General features: G+C 45.1%; 1 protein-coding gene across 3 annotated transcripts in view; it reads left to right on the plus strand.

The window, feature by feature from the left end:
- Nucleotides 1–1142: 1142 nt before the first annotated feature.
- LOC119171577 (thrombospondin type-1 domain-containing protein 7A) overlaps nucleotides 1143–14764 on the plus strand; it is a 239769-nt gene continuing 226147 nt past the window's right edge. For 2 of the 3 annotated variants that reach the window (XM_075885159.1, XM_075885158.1), the window contains exon 1: nucleotides 1250–1385. In XM_075885159.1, coding sequence (XP_075741274.1) covers nucleotides 1367–1385 — 19 coding nt within the window. In that variant the 5' untranslated portion in view covers nucleotides 1250–1366. Of the gene's footprint in view, nucleotides 1386–14764 lie in introns of all 3 variants that reach the window. The other variant, XM_075885160.1, reaches the window with a different exon arrangement.

Here is a 14764-nt window from a genome sequence, read left to right on the forward strand (position 1 = left end):
CGTGTGCGAGACGTCGCGAAGGACGTAGTCCGTTTTGCCTTCGGAACGAAAAACTAACAAAGACAAAAAAACACTGGGGCATTACGAGTGCTTTCTTATCTCTCGCAATATTTCTCGTCGTGTAATTTTTGTTTACGATTTTCTACCTCTCGTCGGCATCGCCTGTGCCTCTTCTCGCCGGGACTCAGCTCTCTTCTCGCGCTGTTTCCGGCGTGTGTCGCCGCCGCGCGCTCTTGCCAGCTATAAGGTACGCACTTGCTGCTGCATCAGATGAAGCTGCTGATGCGGTCCGTTGCTGCATCACCGATTGCGCGCATCTAGACTCCACACTTTTTCATCTCGTATTCCCCTCCCTCTCCTCTTCCTGTACAGTTTCTACCGGTATCCCGCCTCCTCCTAAGACACACCGCTTCTTACCCTCACCCACCACCTTCCTCTTCACTCCTGTCGTCTACTTCCACACTCGCAATCCCCTCTCCTCGTGCCTTCATAAATCCCATCCTTGGCGAGTGAGCAAAAGGGGCGTCGGCATCAACGCGCGCATGACGCGTGTATTTTTGAGCCGCCCGTCGCAGACGTCGTCACCACCACCACCGACGTGGTGGTTGCCTAATTCTGCGTCGTCCAAGTGAACAGGACGACGACGCCTCCGCTGGCGATTGCTTTCGGGCGGTGGAGCGTCATGGTGCTTTCCCGGTCGCCCCTCTGCCTGCGGATTTGACATCCGTTCGGCCTTCGCTTTCTAAATCACATTACGTATGCCAACTGTCAAGGCAGGCTGTTCCCTCCTCCGTCTGTATCGCTCGTGCCCTCTCGACTTCTTACCGCTGCTCTACGAGTTTTTCGCGCCGGCGTCTCGAGGTAGAGGTAGTGAGCAAACACACGCCGGTACTCTCTCTCTCTCCCACCTTTTCGTACCTACCCACCATAGAGAAGCGGGGAAACTTCCTTGCAGTTGAGATGCCGCAACGACCCGGTACACTATCGCGTTCTACGGGTTCGACAAGCTCGTGGATTTGCGCCTATGGCATGTTCCTGGCTTAGATCAACGCATTTGTTGAAATCGGTGAGACTAGTAGCTAAAAGATTAACCGACGCTATCTAATTATTTTCTTGTGCCTCCAATATGAGCTGAATAGCACACTTAGGCGTCACCTGCGTATTATGTGTTAGTGTGTGCGTGCGGGTATGTGAATCTTCGAGCATTACAACGTCGTACCTGCTGACTCTGCTGGTTCCCCGGGGCTGGTTGCAAGCTTCGCTTGTTTGCGACCGTGAACCCATCTGTTGCCGTGGAAGGTGCCATACATTCTCGACCGTCGTTTCGACACAGAAGTTGGGAAAGTTGGACAACGTACTCCATGTCATGAGGTTGCCTTCTTCAGGTGAGCCCTACCTAAGCCTTCTGCGTTGCGAAAGTATTTCGTGAAGTTCTAAATTCTGGTATTTAGAAGAGCTTTTCGGGTGCGTTTCCTTTTTTGTTTGTTTGCTCTTTTTGTTTATACGTTTCTGCTTAGTTTTGATCTTCTTTTGTTTTTGGCATAACGTTAAAGCAATATAAAATGTATTATTTGCCTAAACTTTACGGTGGGTCAACAAACGTTTTCGCAGCATTCAAGTACACTATATTCAGTTGATAAGAGAATATCCTTCTTTACAGACACACAAGCACGTTATTGTTTAGCTTGTTTAAAATATTATGAGTGAGACGTTACGTAATCATTGCACAGCACTTCGTACTTCACTATTGTGGTAACTGAGACATACATGACAATTCTTGCACTGCTCTTAAGACATGGTCATGCTTAGTTTATGGTTTAAAAGGGGGCGGGACAGGACTGAAGAGAAAGAAAGCAAAAAGAAACACCCACGGGTGTTCTTTGCCTCAAGGCAGAAAGTGGTACATTACATTCGCTTTTTCAGGTCTGTCTATTTAAAGAACGCTTCCAATGTGTGTACAGGTGACAATTGAACATATTATCGTGCCTGTACTGCAATGTTGTTTTCTTCAATAATTTTGAACTTTGGTTTCGAAACATGGTGTGACGCTATTCATAATGGCGGGGACATTTGCAGATCAGATGATGATTGATGGGCGCCTTTCACTCGCACGTAATAGAAAGGTAGTCCACACACCCGACAAAGCATTTGAGTGAGCTTTCAAAGCATCGATAGCGTGCTTGGTAGCCCTCAAGGCCACTCTTGGCAAAGCATTATTTTTTTTCTTGTATTCGCAAGTTATATCTTACGTTCCATCAAACATACAATTGACCAAATGTGCAGGTAGCAATTCTTGCGTTACAGCAATAGGAAAACATTGTGTATTTGCATTGCTGCAAATGTGCACCACTGCAAATACACATCTGTGCTTTTGTAGGTCGGCAAAAACGTTGGAACTCGCTCAAACTCACCTATGGAACACATTGTGCTCTGAAAGCTAACTGAAACTCAGAGTCGTCGAAGTTTTCCACAACAGAACTGACTCCGAATACGGTTCACCAATTTTTTTTTCTAACCGGGCTCACTCAGACTCAAATTTACGAACAGATCGAATTGAGGGACTCACTCAAGACTCCGCCTCACGGTTTGACGTGAGTCCGAGAGAGTCTGGGGGAGTCGACTCACGAGTCCGCTGGCGTAAAATTAGCATTTCCGATTGTACAGTGTCAACATGTCACATATTCTTGGCTCTACGATACGCCTTTTTTATCTTGTAGCTTTAAACACGAGTTATCAGGGGTTGCATTCCTGTGAGGGCCTTGTTATGACATATTCGACTAACACGATATATCTTTATCAAGAATGTTCTGTGAAAGAGCTTGTGTGTAAAAGGTTTCGTGAGCACCCGAAATAAGTGTGACTCCACCCCCGTCGTGCCCTATTAGCAGCTCATTTATTCATAAAAGTAAATTTCTATCGAATTCGGTACTTAACGAAACCATCGCACGCCACATCCGCACATCGTGTGTCGGTGGGTAAATAGCGACCCACGTGGTAGCAGCACTAAATATCCGTCGTTTAGCGCACGACTATAGCCTTTCTCGTACACTATAACCCCCTGATTTGCTGATTCACGGTAAGCCTTGGTGGTAGCAGACCACACAGACTGCTGGTAATTAATGCTTGTGACCGTTTAACCAGTTAAAACGATATGAACGGGCTCTCTGGTGCTTTATTCGTGACTCGTTGTTCATCCTTTGGCACATTTTTTTATATATATGGTTTTTCGTGGCTCTATGTCGGTTGTGTGATTTAAAAACAAAATGGCTTAGCCATAGCGCTTAGGCTTAGGTGTACGACCCCTGTATCGGTCGTTTTACTGCACAACTAGTAGGCTTTCCTTTTGTAGTAAAGAAAAAGTACACAGGCCCTACATCTGACTCATCGTTCGCATGAACACATCGCTTATGCTGCGCGGAGCCTCAATTGAGCATGCCGCATATATTGTCGGCGGGCTCTTTATTCGACTCGCGGCACGGCATGGAAGGAATCGCAAGTTATTTATCAAGAGTTCTGCATAAATGGTGATGGCCTTTGATGTAAAAAAAAAGAGAACAGGTGAGGGCAGGCAGTGTGACTGCAGTGGTTGTGCGCGTTGACAGGCCTTATTAACACCCAGTCCCCTCCCTCCTCCTTGGTTTATAATTTTATTCATGCTCAAAAAATGTTTGTGCTTCCGTCGCACTCGACAAAAGCAGCTGGGGTTCCCGAAGTCGAGAAAGCTTAAGAATCTTTCTATTGTAAAATTAGCAATGCTGGCTTTGAGCTAGAATTGATTATTTGCCTGTAAGAATTTGTCTGCGTACACATATCCCGTCAAAAACTTTGCGCTTTCCACCATAATCTTTCTTCATTCCCTCTTCCTTTCTACTTTCTCTCGCCTTGTTTTTCCACATTGCAAAGTTCAAGTCAATTCGTTGGCTACATTCAGAGATAAATGTTGCCCAGTGTCACGGCTATTCCAGCCATTCGGGGAAGGTGGTTCATGGAACGATTTTCTTTTTTTTTTACTTTTCATTGTCTTTCTTTCGCCATAGTCTCTTGTCTGCCATTGCGTCTTTGAAGCGACGATCAGAAGTCCACATCACGTCTCTGGGCCGTTAGTTCCTGCAAGAAGGCGGCAATGACGCGGCCTTCTTCCGGAACTTAGCCTGATTTACAGCCATCCGGAGAAGCAGAAGCACCCGGAGCTCGCGTCTACGGCATTTACGAAGTTCCGTCTCCCGAATCGGCGTAGCGGGAGGTCGATGTCATGACCGGAATGGCTGCGTAACAAAGCAAACACACCCTGCAAGACAAACACCACCTATACAGGCTCCGCGTGATCTGTCCCTATTACTACTCTACCTCTGCTGCCCTCAATGGGGCACTGAACTCTGTTAGTGACTTGATGTTGATTTTGTGTGAGATCTTCTTTGCCTTACGATCTCCGTTCTTCCTTTTTATCTTCACTGCAAATGGACAGATGCTTCGGAACAAACGATGTACTGCGCTTCGAAGCTGCATCGTCGAAGACAATGTGTCACGTGCCATTTTAACTTTTGTTACGTGCTACTTGAAGCTTCGCGCCGTGACGGAATGCTGCATGGGTTGAGCAGTCTCTGCGCGCAGGTTGCAGATATAGCACTTATCTAGAAGTCACGCTCTTCCTTAAGATAAGCATCTTTCTAACGACCAAGAAAGTTTTGCCTGTCTCTTGTTTCAACGTGGCATTGAAGGCGCAGTAGATAGCATTGCTTTATTTGTCTTTACTGTTAATTCTCCGCGGATCGTTTCCTAGTATCTAAGAAGCTTCGTACTTTTACCTTATACAGCTGGTGGTCGTGGAAGCATGCGGATGTTGGCATTTACGACGTTGCTACTGAAGGTGGGTTAGCAGGACATACTTTGCCAATAATCACTCGACCTGAGCCTCTCATTCCACGTCGTGCACTTCCCTACGTATCACAGAGTCCTGTTTTTTGAAAAAAGAAAGTTAGACGAAGGCGAAACACTATCGTGCACGCTATCTGTAGTGCTCCTTGGAAGAAAAAAAAACGAAGTGGTTTGACGTTACCTCAACCCACCATGGTGGCGAAAACGCTGCAGGCCTGTATACGTAGCTTTCGGCCACTTTACAGGGCCCTAGTTGGTCTAGAGTTCCAAAGCCCTGCGCGACGGCGTCTCTGATAATCATATTATATTTTTATGACGTTGAAATTACCGGAAACAGCGTTGCCTTTATGTCACCCGCTGATGTGTGTTCGCATATGTCGCCAGACTCTTATTGGTTTAAATGTAATTCTTGTTCCAAACGACGACTAGGAAGAACCGCTGCGCAACTCGAATCTGGACAACCAAGACCACATCCACAACAACGTGAGTGAGGTCATCAGGAGAATGGCCTGCGGGTCACCAAGTGGTTTAGTAGAACCCGACCTTATACATAACAATCCGGTTTAATAAAGCAAGGTTTTTTTTTCTCTTATTGGCTTGCGGGACAGCTTGCAGGACGTCTCTTATCGTATTCAGGAGCGTGGCCGCCCAGGACGACAATGCTTTACCTAAAAGGGTCCTAAAGCGCAACAATGACTTGGTTCAGAGAGAGGAAGTTTTCTCTGAGAAATCTAACGCCATGAGTTTTACTGCGAAATGTTCAATTTTAAATGAGAAAATCAAGGTTGAAGTTTAATTTTTAAATTCCGTGCTGAAACCTCCGTGCGTGACCTCACTAATTTGAAACCGTATTTTTGATGTTTTAGCAATATTGGCTTGATTAATGTTTTTTAAACTTTGAATGATAGGTCTGCGGCTCCCACAGTTGACACTGTACTTCATTTTTTTTTTCATTAAAAGCTACATAGGACCCAGTGAATACCTTCAAAACCTACTTCATCACGGTGATCAAGATGGCGCCTTAACCCGCATTTTCTCTTCACACATTTTCTCGCTTACTAAGTGTCGTGTCGCGGTAAGAGTGGGGTTCTCGGAATTGTAAAATCGTACTTTATTATTAGACGAAAAATCGTTTGTTTATATAGTGTACCTTTAGGCTCACTTTCCCAGTGATAGTCCAGCCAAGCACTAGCACCCATGTACAGGCCACGTTACAATTGTTGTGCCACAGACATGTTCCTCGTTCTGGAGCACGTCTCACGAGATCGAGCGCTGTTCCGAAAAACTCTCTCCCCCCCCCTTCCCAGCGCCGCCTTCCGTGCAGAAGAACCGTGCAGTTCCGGGGATAACGTCGCTTCCTCCGCCGAACCACCTTGCAGTTCCGGGTATGGCTGCGTCTCCTCAGCCAAGCCACTGTGCCGTTCCGGAGAACTGGTCTCGCAGAAGAGTCCCAAAACGCTATTTAAGGCCGTGCCGGCCCCATGTTAGAGAGATTTTGCCCCAGCCGACGTTGTCGTACTGGCCGGCCCTGTACAAACGACAACCTGCTACAGTAAACGCTCCCTTTTGTTGCTGTTTTCAAAACGGATTGCCTCCCTGCTTCGCCTTCGGGCTAAGGCTTCAGCGAAGTCCGCTCGACGGCTCGCCGCTCGTCGCCACCGCTACCGTCGCGACACAGCAAATTCATAACACAATACAAAAAGGTGCACAGGATTGCTAAGGTATCACTGACGCTAAATGCACGCGTACAAAGCATTATGTCTAATTGCAAGTACCAACCAGGCCACGATCAGGTTCTTTGAAGCATGTGCAGGTGCTTGCTTCAATTAAAAAAAAAAGCTATTTGCCATGTTCGTTGCTGAGGGCATGTTCAAACATTGTGTGTCGTTTATTTCGTTTTGGTGCTGATAGCAAGGTCAGCAACCAGCGCATCAAAGGAGATAATGTTTACGTGGGGACATTTCAATTGCTATACTCTAAATATGGTGAACCATAAGGCTGATGAAATTTGGCAAGACGCCCTCACCATATGGCACATTTTATGAATATTTAGAAAGTGCATTGTGTGAGGTAGCACAATGTGTTACATTGTTTCGACACAAATCATGTGCACTGTGTTACAATGTGCGACCAATCTAACACAAGCGACTTTAGAAGGTCTTGTTGCGTTTCAAAAACCAATTTTTTAAACATAACGGGATGTCTTAAGGACGTTGGCATGCTATGATTTTACCTTTATAAATTTTTTGCCGGGTGCCTCTTTTTATCCCATTTTTCGTTTTATGCGCCACCCTGCACTCAGAAAACAAAAAAAAACACACTTTCAAGCATGTTCATGCTCGCTCATGATCTGCTCGAGCAAGTTGCGTGTCTTGTGCCAACACAAGTCAATGATTGATCAAAACAGCGATAATGAAATGAAAATAAAAGAATACCTGACACCATGGCAACCTTTTCCGTTTTCCGAATTTTATGGCTGTGGACAATCAATTTATGCTTCCATATCCTCAGATAATATGAAGCTCTTCTTCACGGTAATTTTTAAACAGAATAAAAACTAAAAAAACTAAATGAACTAAATATGTTGTCTGAACAGTTGCTCCAAATTTCTTTCTTCGATGTGAGCTAGTTCTGCTCCAAACTTGAAAAAGAAAAGTGAAAAAAATATGTGTGAATTTCGCATCCAAGTAAGCATTTGCTTGTTTACGTAACATCAAGTACCATATTAAATAGAGGGACACTTTTAAATATTCACGTTGCTAAACTTGAACCTGAACTCAAAATGATCAAGCTTTAATGTCGAAATTTCTGGCATTGCGTTTTAGCTGCTTTGTGATCGCCATGTGTAACGGGGGGGCAGCTTAGCCCTGTTCCTTAGTTGCGCAAACGTTACTCTGAATCACCTCCCCATACTTTGTCGCAGCTTCTCGACATGCTAGTCGAGTTCACGCTTTCGCTGTATACGGATTGTGGTTGTTTTTTTTTTCATTTTTTAGCAATCCACATCTAATGCGAATACACTGAAGCAAAAAGACAAGAAGAAGACACAATGAGCCCACGTATTCCGTGGTACTACAATGCATTCTTTTGAATAAACACGTAAAAGTAAGACGAAAAAGCACGTGCTTGGGTACGTTGGTTAAGTATAGTTACTCTTTAACACACAAGAACTACAAAATGTTGAGCTGCGTCCCCGCATGCCTTCCCGCCCTTCGTTCAGTTTTGCGTGGTGGAAAAATCGCCATATATCTGCAGCTTCTTTGTCACTAATGCTCAAGGCAAGGTGTTTGCACAGCGCAGGAAAAACAAAAGCGAGTGTTTAGCGGCTCCAACAAGTCGCGGAACAGAAATCTTCAAGCAACAAGGAGGATACAACAGAATATATATTATGTGCCGTGCCGTTTTCACAAATAGCGCTTGTATAAGGACTGGCCTTTTAAGGATACACCACGTTTTATATTATCACAAGCAGTGCTGTCTACATGCCTCCGCATCTGCTGAAGTTGGCCTCGACGCTCGCAAGAGAGCCTCCTACGAAGCGTGATACAAGAAAAAAACAAGAGAAAATGCAGGGAAAGACGCAAAAATGTATACGAGGAACGCGGGGAAAGCGTGTTTTTTCCAACAACTCGGGCACGAAAAGTCGCATTGTGCATGCCTTTCTGGATTATGTTTTCGCGTTATGCACCAGAGCGCTTCAGCGAAGCAAGCAAGCACTCATCTAGAGGAGGTTCCTTAATTAACTTGTGATTGGAAAGCATGGACGTATACGGAGAACGCTGTGTGCATGATGTGCTGCGTGGAAGAGCAGTGTAGAAAGAAGACAGCCTTCGAGAAGAGTCGAGAGAGCCGCATTTCATGCGGGCTCTTCCAGGAAAAAAAGAAATAGTTGTGTTTGAGGATTAGTTGAGCAGAGCGCCTCCACGCGGGCTGAGAAGCACGCGAGCAGCGACGGAGAGCACTGCACCGTATTTTCGATGCGGGTTGTGAAAGCGGAAGAGCACACGCGGGGGGAGGTTCTTCGTGTATACAGATGATATAGTTTGTCAGTACAGGCCTCTGTTTTCGTGTTGGTACTATCATCATACATATTGTGTACTGTCCTGCCCCAGCCTTCACCAACGAAGGCATACTGCACACAATGTAATTGCGTTGCACGCCATTTTAGGATAGTACTCTTAACATCACCGTTATTTTAAAAGGCGCTTAGGCGTGACTCCTTAAGGGTTGCTGAAATTAGCGTCTTTAGGGGCGATGCTCCTTAGGGTAGAGCCATGTCTCCTGTCTTTAGTACCCTGTCCGTCAGCGTGACACGCTATAGATATCCGTATCCATATCAATATCCATATGACCCACATGAATAATCATATGGATATCATTATAAATATCCGTATAGGTATTCATATGGATACCCATCTGGATATCCATATGACTATCCATATGAACATCTCAACACCATATTCGCATTGTGATTAGTAAACAACTTTGTATATACTGTACACACGTATTGTCGCGTGTTTGCATGACCGATTGGGCAATGTAGGGAGGTTAATGAACCCCGCAGGCTCGCCCACTCGTCATCGTTCACTTCGTGAATATGTTGTGATTTTTTTCTTTCTTCCTCCGAAGCACTACTCTACTATTACTAGTACTACTACAAACAAGAACCTTCTAAATGTTTTAGGGGTGCTCTTTCTAACGAACACCACCGTTATTTGCATAAAGGGTGTCAAAGGCGTTTGTGTTCTTTCAAAGCCCGAGATATTCTTATGCATGTGCGAAGAACAGTGATTTAAGCAGTGTTGTGGAAATGAATATTTGAAACAGTAGTGTCTATTTGGTAGGCAACTACATTGAAGGGCACTTGAAAATATCTACTTTTATTCTTATTTGTGAATATACATGACGATATTTTTTTATGCTGTGCATAAACTTGTCGATGACTTAGGCTGTATGTCTGCACGCGCATTTGTGCATATCTTTTGAGCCACTTCATAACGTCGCTCAAAAAAATATTACAAAACAGTCACCTTCCACCCGCATGCTTGGCATGACATCAATTCTCATGTACGTGGGATCTGCCGAACATTTATTTCTCTCTTTCTCTCTATTTTTGAGTCAAAAGCACTTGTGTTTTATTTCTAGCTGAAACGAAACATCACAGCAGGACGCGTTAGAGTGCTGTGTCAAATTCCATAAACCCTGCTCTATGCTTTATTACTACTTATATCTCCCAATAGGCATCGTATATACATCAAAAATGTATGAGATATTCCATTAATGTTGCATGCACATTTGTCCAAGAATGGCATTTCCTGCTAGGGCAGCGAACCTGCACTCGGTATAAAAGGGAACCAATAGCACACAAAAACGTAGGTGTTTTTTGCAGTCGCTACCCTGTTTTGCTGCTATGTGGTGAAGGATGCATGCGGAAACCGTAGTACAAGTTAGCTTCCACTCATTTGCGTGATGTTGATCTGCCCTCATCATTACCCAGCGTTCGTAGCGGTTTATCAAGCCTGCAGTGTGGGTGCAGTAGCGAATCGTAGCGAACCAAAATCGGCCTAAAACTCTAACCCAGCCTTTTTTTTGCTTTTACCAAGTGAACAAACATGACTACTCAACTGATGAAACTGCCTTGTATGCAAGCAGTTTGCGATCTTACTTTTAGCACATTTTTGACACGCTTTGTATGTTATCAAATGCAATTATAGCACAAAAAATGTGCAGAATGCAATACGCATAGATTCGGTTATTTCTCAGAAGCCTTGTTGCTTTACCGCTACTATATACTATTTTACGAATGGGTCTCAGTGCCACCATTGGTCTGCTAATATTTGTGCTTTTGCTTTTACCAACTGAGCGAAAAGTGTTACGGTAGACGTATACCCCCCCCCCCAAAAAAAAGGGGGGGGGGGTCGGTTGGTGCATGCGATGTTTGTTGGCGTCAATAATTGACAACACAACACACAGAAAAAGGAAACTTTGGCTTACAAAGTCAAAGTCCCAAGATAGCATTGCCCTTAAGTCCTAGGTGAAGTAGTCTATAGAGCATCGGTAAGGGCTATGGTATCCTGACCCTATTTCCTAGAGCTCAGAATTGAGGTCAAATTATGTGAGGCTGCGTACACGGACGCCTTTCGGAATGGCGTCAGTTTATGTTCATATTAAATTACGGTAGGGGTGACTCTAGAATAACATCGTGTCGCGATTTTTCAAGCAGGCAACTATATGATGCAGCCAAGTTCACCGATCAGCTGCGTGGTGATCATTCCAGACTTCCTGATTTAAACAATTTATTTTACATATTGTCATCCCAATAGAGAATAAAATGGGGAAAAAGTGAGGGCTAGATTCAGCCCAAAATTTATTAACAAAAACAGAACAAAAACATCCAAGTAAAACCGTCGAGCCTTATGTTCTTCTTCATATTAGCAGCTTTTCTGCTGCCCTCAGTGCAACCACCCCTCTCGTTTCTCCGCTAATGAAACAGATCTGCCACTGATGGCCGTGTAGGAGTGGCTTCTCCGCCCTTCGCCTTCACGAGGGCGCAATTCTTTGGCTATCTGCGCAGGACGGACGGACGGACGGGGGTCTCCACTCAGCGTTGCGCGACGAGCCGTGAACATCTGAGCGCATTCCTGCTGTCGGAATCGTAATCGGCGCGCGCCTAATTGTCTCGGATCGCAGTCCCGGGAGCTCGTCCGCTCTCCCTCGTGGCTCCCATCGTATTCTCCCGAGTATATCAGACGTGACGGTGGCCGGTGGCAGGGCGAACGAGCTAAAGGTCCCGCGTCATCTAGCTCGCTCTGCGTCGTCGTACATCCAAACGCTGCACTTCTGCGCACATGCTGATCCGTGTCGGCTGCTGCAAGTTCGAGATAGTGAGCCGAATCTCACGGGTTCGTACGACAAGCCGCAGCTGCGCGCGAGGTGCTCGCGGTTAATCGAGTATTACGGTGTATGGACCCGAGGCAGGCTTGATACGGTAGTAAAAGACAGGCATTCAGCTCTCTTTTCTTGTACTCAACAAAGAAAGAACGTGCGTCGCACGAGCGCTGCGACAAAGCTTGGGATGGTCGCTGTTCGTGTGGTAAAAGCGCGCCAGGAATCTGGACGATGTCCGAAAGGGAGATTTCAAGGTAACGACCGGCACGACGCTTCCCAGGAGCGTTGAACGAGCGCTGTTGCGGTCTGCCAGTGAAGAAAGCAACTAGCGTAATTGCCGCCACCAGCACTCTGGTGATTTCCAATTTCCTTGGCCGAGGCACCGTGGCTGTCTTATTTATAATTTATTTTTTTCAGTCAGGAGAGACTGTACGTCGACTACTTCGTTGCTTTCGGTCTGTACGTGCCGGAACAATTACCGGGCGAAAGGCAGCAGAAATCGGGGGAAGTGTCTGAGGCCCACCGTGGTGATTGCGCAGACACATTCTTGCTGCTCGCTGGCGTGCGCGGCTGTGTGAGGTGTGATATGAGGTGCAGCACGCTTTTGAGGCGTGCCGGGCTGTGTACCTTACTGCACCGCCATGGTTTTTGTAATAAAGGCGGTAACAAAAGGAGCGCTTTATGAGAACGTCCCATTTGCCCCAAAGACGAACAGTGTGAGCATAGGTAGCATTAACCCGAGCTTAATGAGCCATTATTGCGGTTTCTTTCAACGTGCGGATCCTTCTGACTGTATGATTTTGCGCGCTGGTGTTCTTAACTCCAGCCTCTTTTTTCGGTGTCCTGATGTGTAAAACTAAGTTCGAACTTTAGCTTTACCGTACGTTTTGCGAGAATGAAGCGAAGTGTTGTGAAGTGTAGTTCATTTTCTTTTTCATGCAAAGGAGGAAGCCAAGGTAAAAGCTGAAAAACCTGACAAACACCTATAGGCTAAACTGTAGAGTTTGACTTCAGAAAACGTATGATATAACAACAAAATAAAATACGAAATTACCTGCGCTTGCAGGAACAGGCTCTCCGCTTACAATAATGGAAAGAACAGGGTTACACAAAACGCACACCGCCATTATTTAAATATTCCTTAGGTTCTTTTTAAAAGAAATTCCATGCAACCAAAAATTAACATCTGTGGAGATTGTATTAATAAATATATCTACATAAAAATTTAACTCCTGTTGGCCATAGCTAGGACAAATTTTGGCAACCAGCGGTATGCGTTTCCGAAAACAGCATTACTCATTAGACATTGGATTGTTTTGGAAGTGTACTTTATTTATTAGTTTTATAATGCGGCAGTAAACGAAAGACATAGATCTGACTCTCCTCAAGTTAATCTTAACTGCGAACAAAGGCATAGTGAAGACGTTCTTTGATCTTTCCTGTAAACCACGAACGCACCACAACGCTCTCTTTTGTGGTTAAATAAAGTTCTGGTAGTAATTACTCGTTGACGTTCCTCATATTAGAGCTCAATTACACAATCACAAAGTGGACCTTCAGCTGAAACTATGCAGGTACCAAGTTAGAAAACTTGTGTAGACGAACATTTTCACGTATTTCAGGTATTAATTTTTATATGGTTGCGTTCCAGAAAAAATATTTGGAGAAAAGGCACATTCTAATTACCGCTTCCTTGTTTGATTTTTCGAAATGTTTCTTTGAAAGGTTTTTCTTTGATCTATGTTGTTTTTGTACTGTGAATTATATTTTCCTTCGTGTGTATAGCGAAATGTTACCATAATATTCCACCGTATGAAGCGCTTCCGTATACCTGTCGTGCTGCACCTGTGCCGTCGTGCATGTAGACACACTATCGGTTTGAATCGAAGTCAGAGAAACTGAGGGTTTTCTGAACAGCACTCTTCCATATCTCAGTAGCTACTCATTTATAAACGGCTGTTGAATACGTACACCCGAACTTAGTTTTATGACAGCTGCTCGCTTGGAAATCCGCTACAAAGAGGTTGCACATTGTACTGCTATGTAATAACACAAAACAAGTGTTATTATGTGGTATTTATATTTCTGTTGTTTTTTCTTCTCTCACACTACTATCTACTCATACATTTTGTGTCAGCGTCACGTACGAAAAGAACGGCAGGAAAAATAGCTTCATTCCTTTGCACGTCACACGTTGTGCGATATCATACAGTGGTGCATGCTGTGAATCTCGGTCACGGCTCGGGGAATCTGCCTGGCAGTTTTACTCGCTCGTGCGTATAGGCAGATTCGCAGAGGAGCGGCCTGCTTCGGCCATGTATACGAGGGGAAATATTGTATACGGCCTTTTACGTACGCTACGTGCCACCTGCCTCCAGTCGAAACAACACAAAAACATCGCCTTGCAACGAAACACCAAAGCACACCTCACTGCCACAGTGCAGCTGATTCAGCACGTATGCCGTCGGCCTTCGTCGACTCCTGCCGCAATGAACCTCAACGCAATGCAGGAAGAAAACACCTCACGCGAGAGACAAAATGGTTGAAGGCGGGAAGGAGAGCGGGGCAAACCAACATTGCACGAAAAGACGTATACCACAGGAGCCACGCGCAAGAGGAGCGATCGCTTTTCGTGTGGCCACGTAACGTGAGCAGATCAAAATGTGGTTTCTCCCTTGCACGCGTATGCGATCGTCATGTTTCAGGCCTGGTGCTCAGCTATTTGTTTTTTTCTTTTCATAAGGCACGTAAGCCACGCACAACCGTTGACAAAGGAGAGCTGGCCCAATGCGAGAACTGGAGTAATGATACGTTTGGAGGCGAGCTCAATATGAAAGACAGCCATTTCTGTGACCACGCTGCTTCCCCAGTCGCTTTGTTTTGCAAATTAACATGAATTTTTCAGGATTTGTTAGTTCGGAATTGTGCCAGAGGAGCTATTCTCTACTGAGCACCTCGGAAGATTTTTTTTAATGTAATTGCAGCAGTATGTGGAAAGGCT

This window comes from Rhipicephalus microplus, unplaced genomic scaffold (genome assembly GCF_043290135.1).
Source record: "Rhipicephalus microplus isolate Deutch F79 unplaced genomic scaffold, USDA_Rmic scaffold_74, whole genome shotgun sequence".
NCBI classification, from domain to species: Eukaryota; Metazoa; Arthropoda; class Arachnida; order Ixodida; family Ixodidae; genus Rhipicephalus; species Rhipicephalus microplus.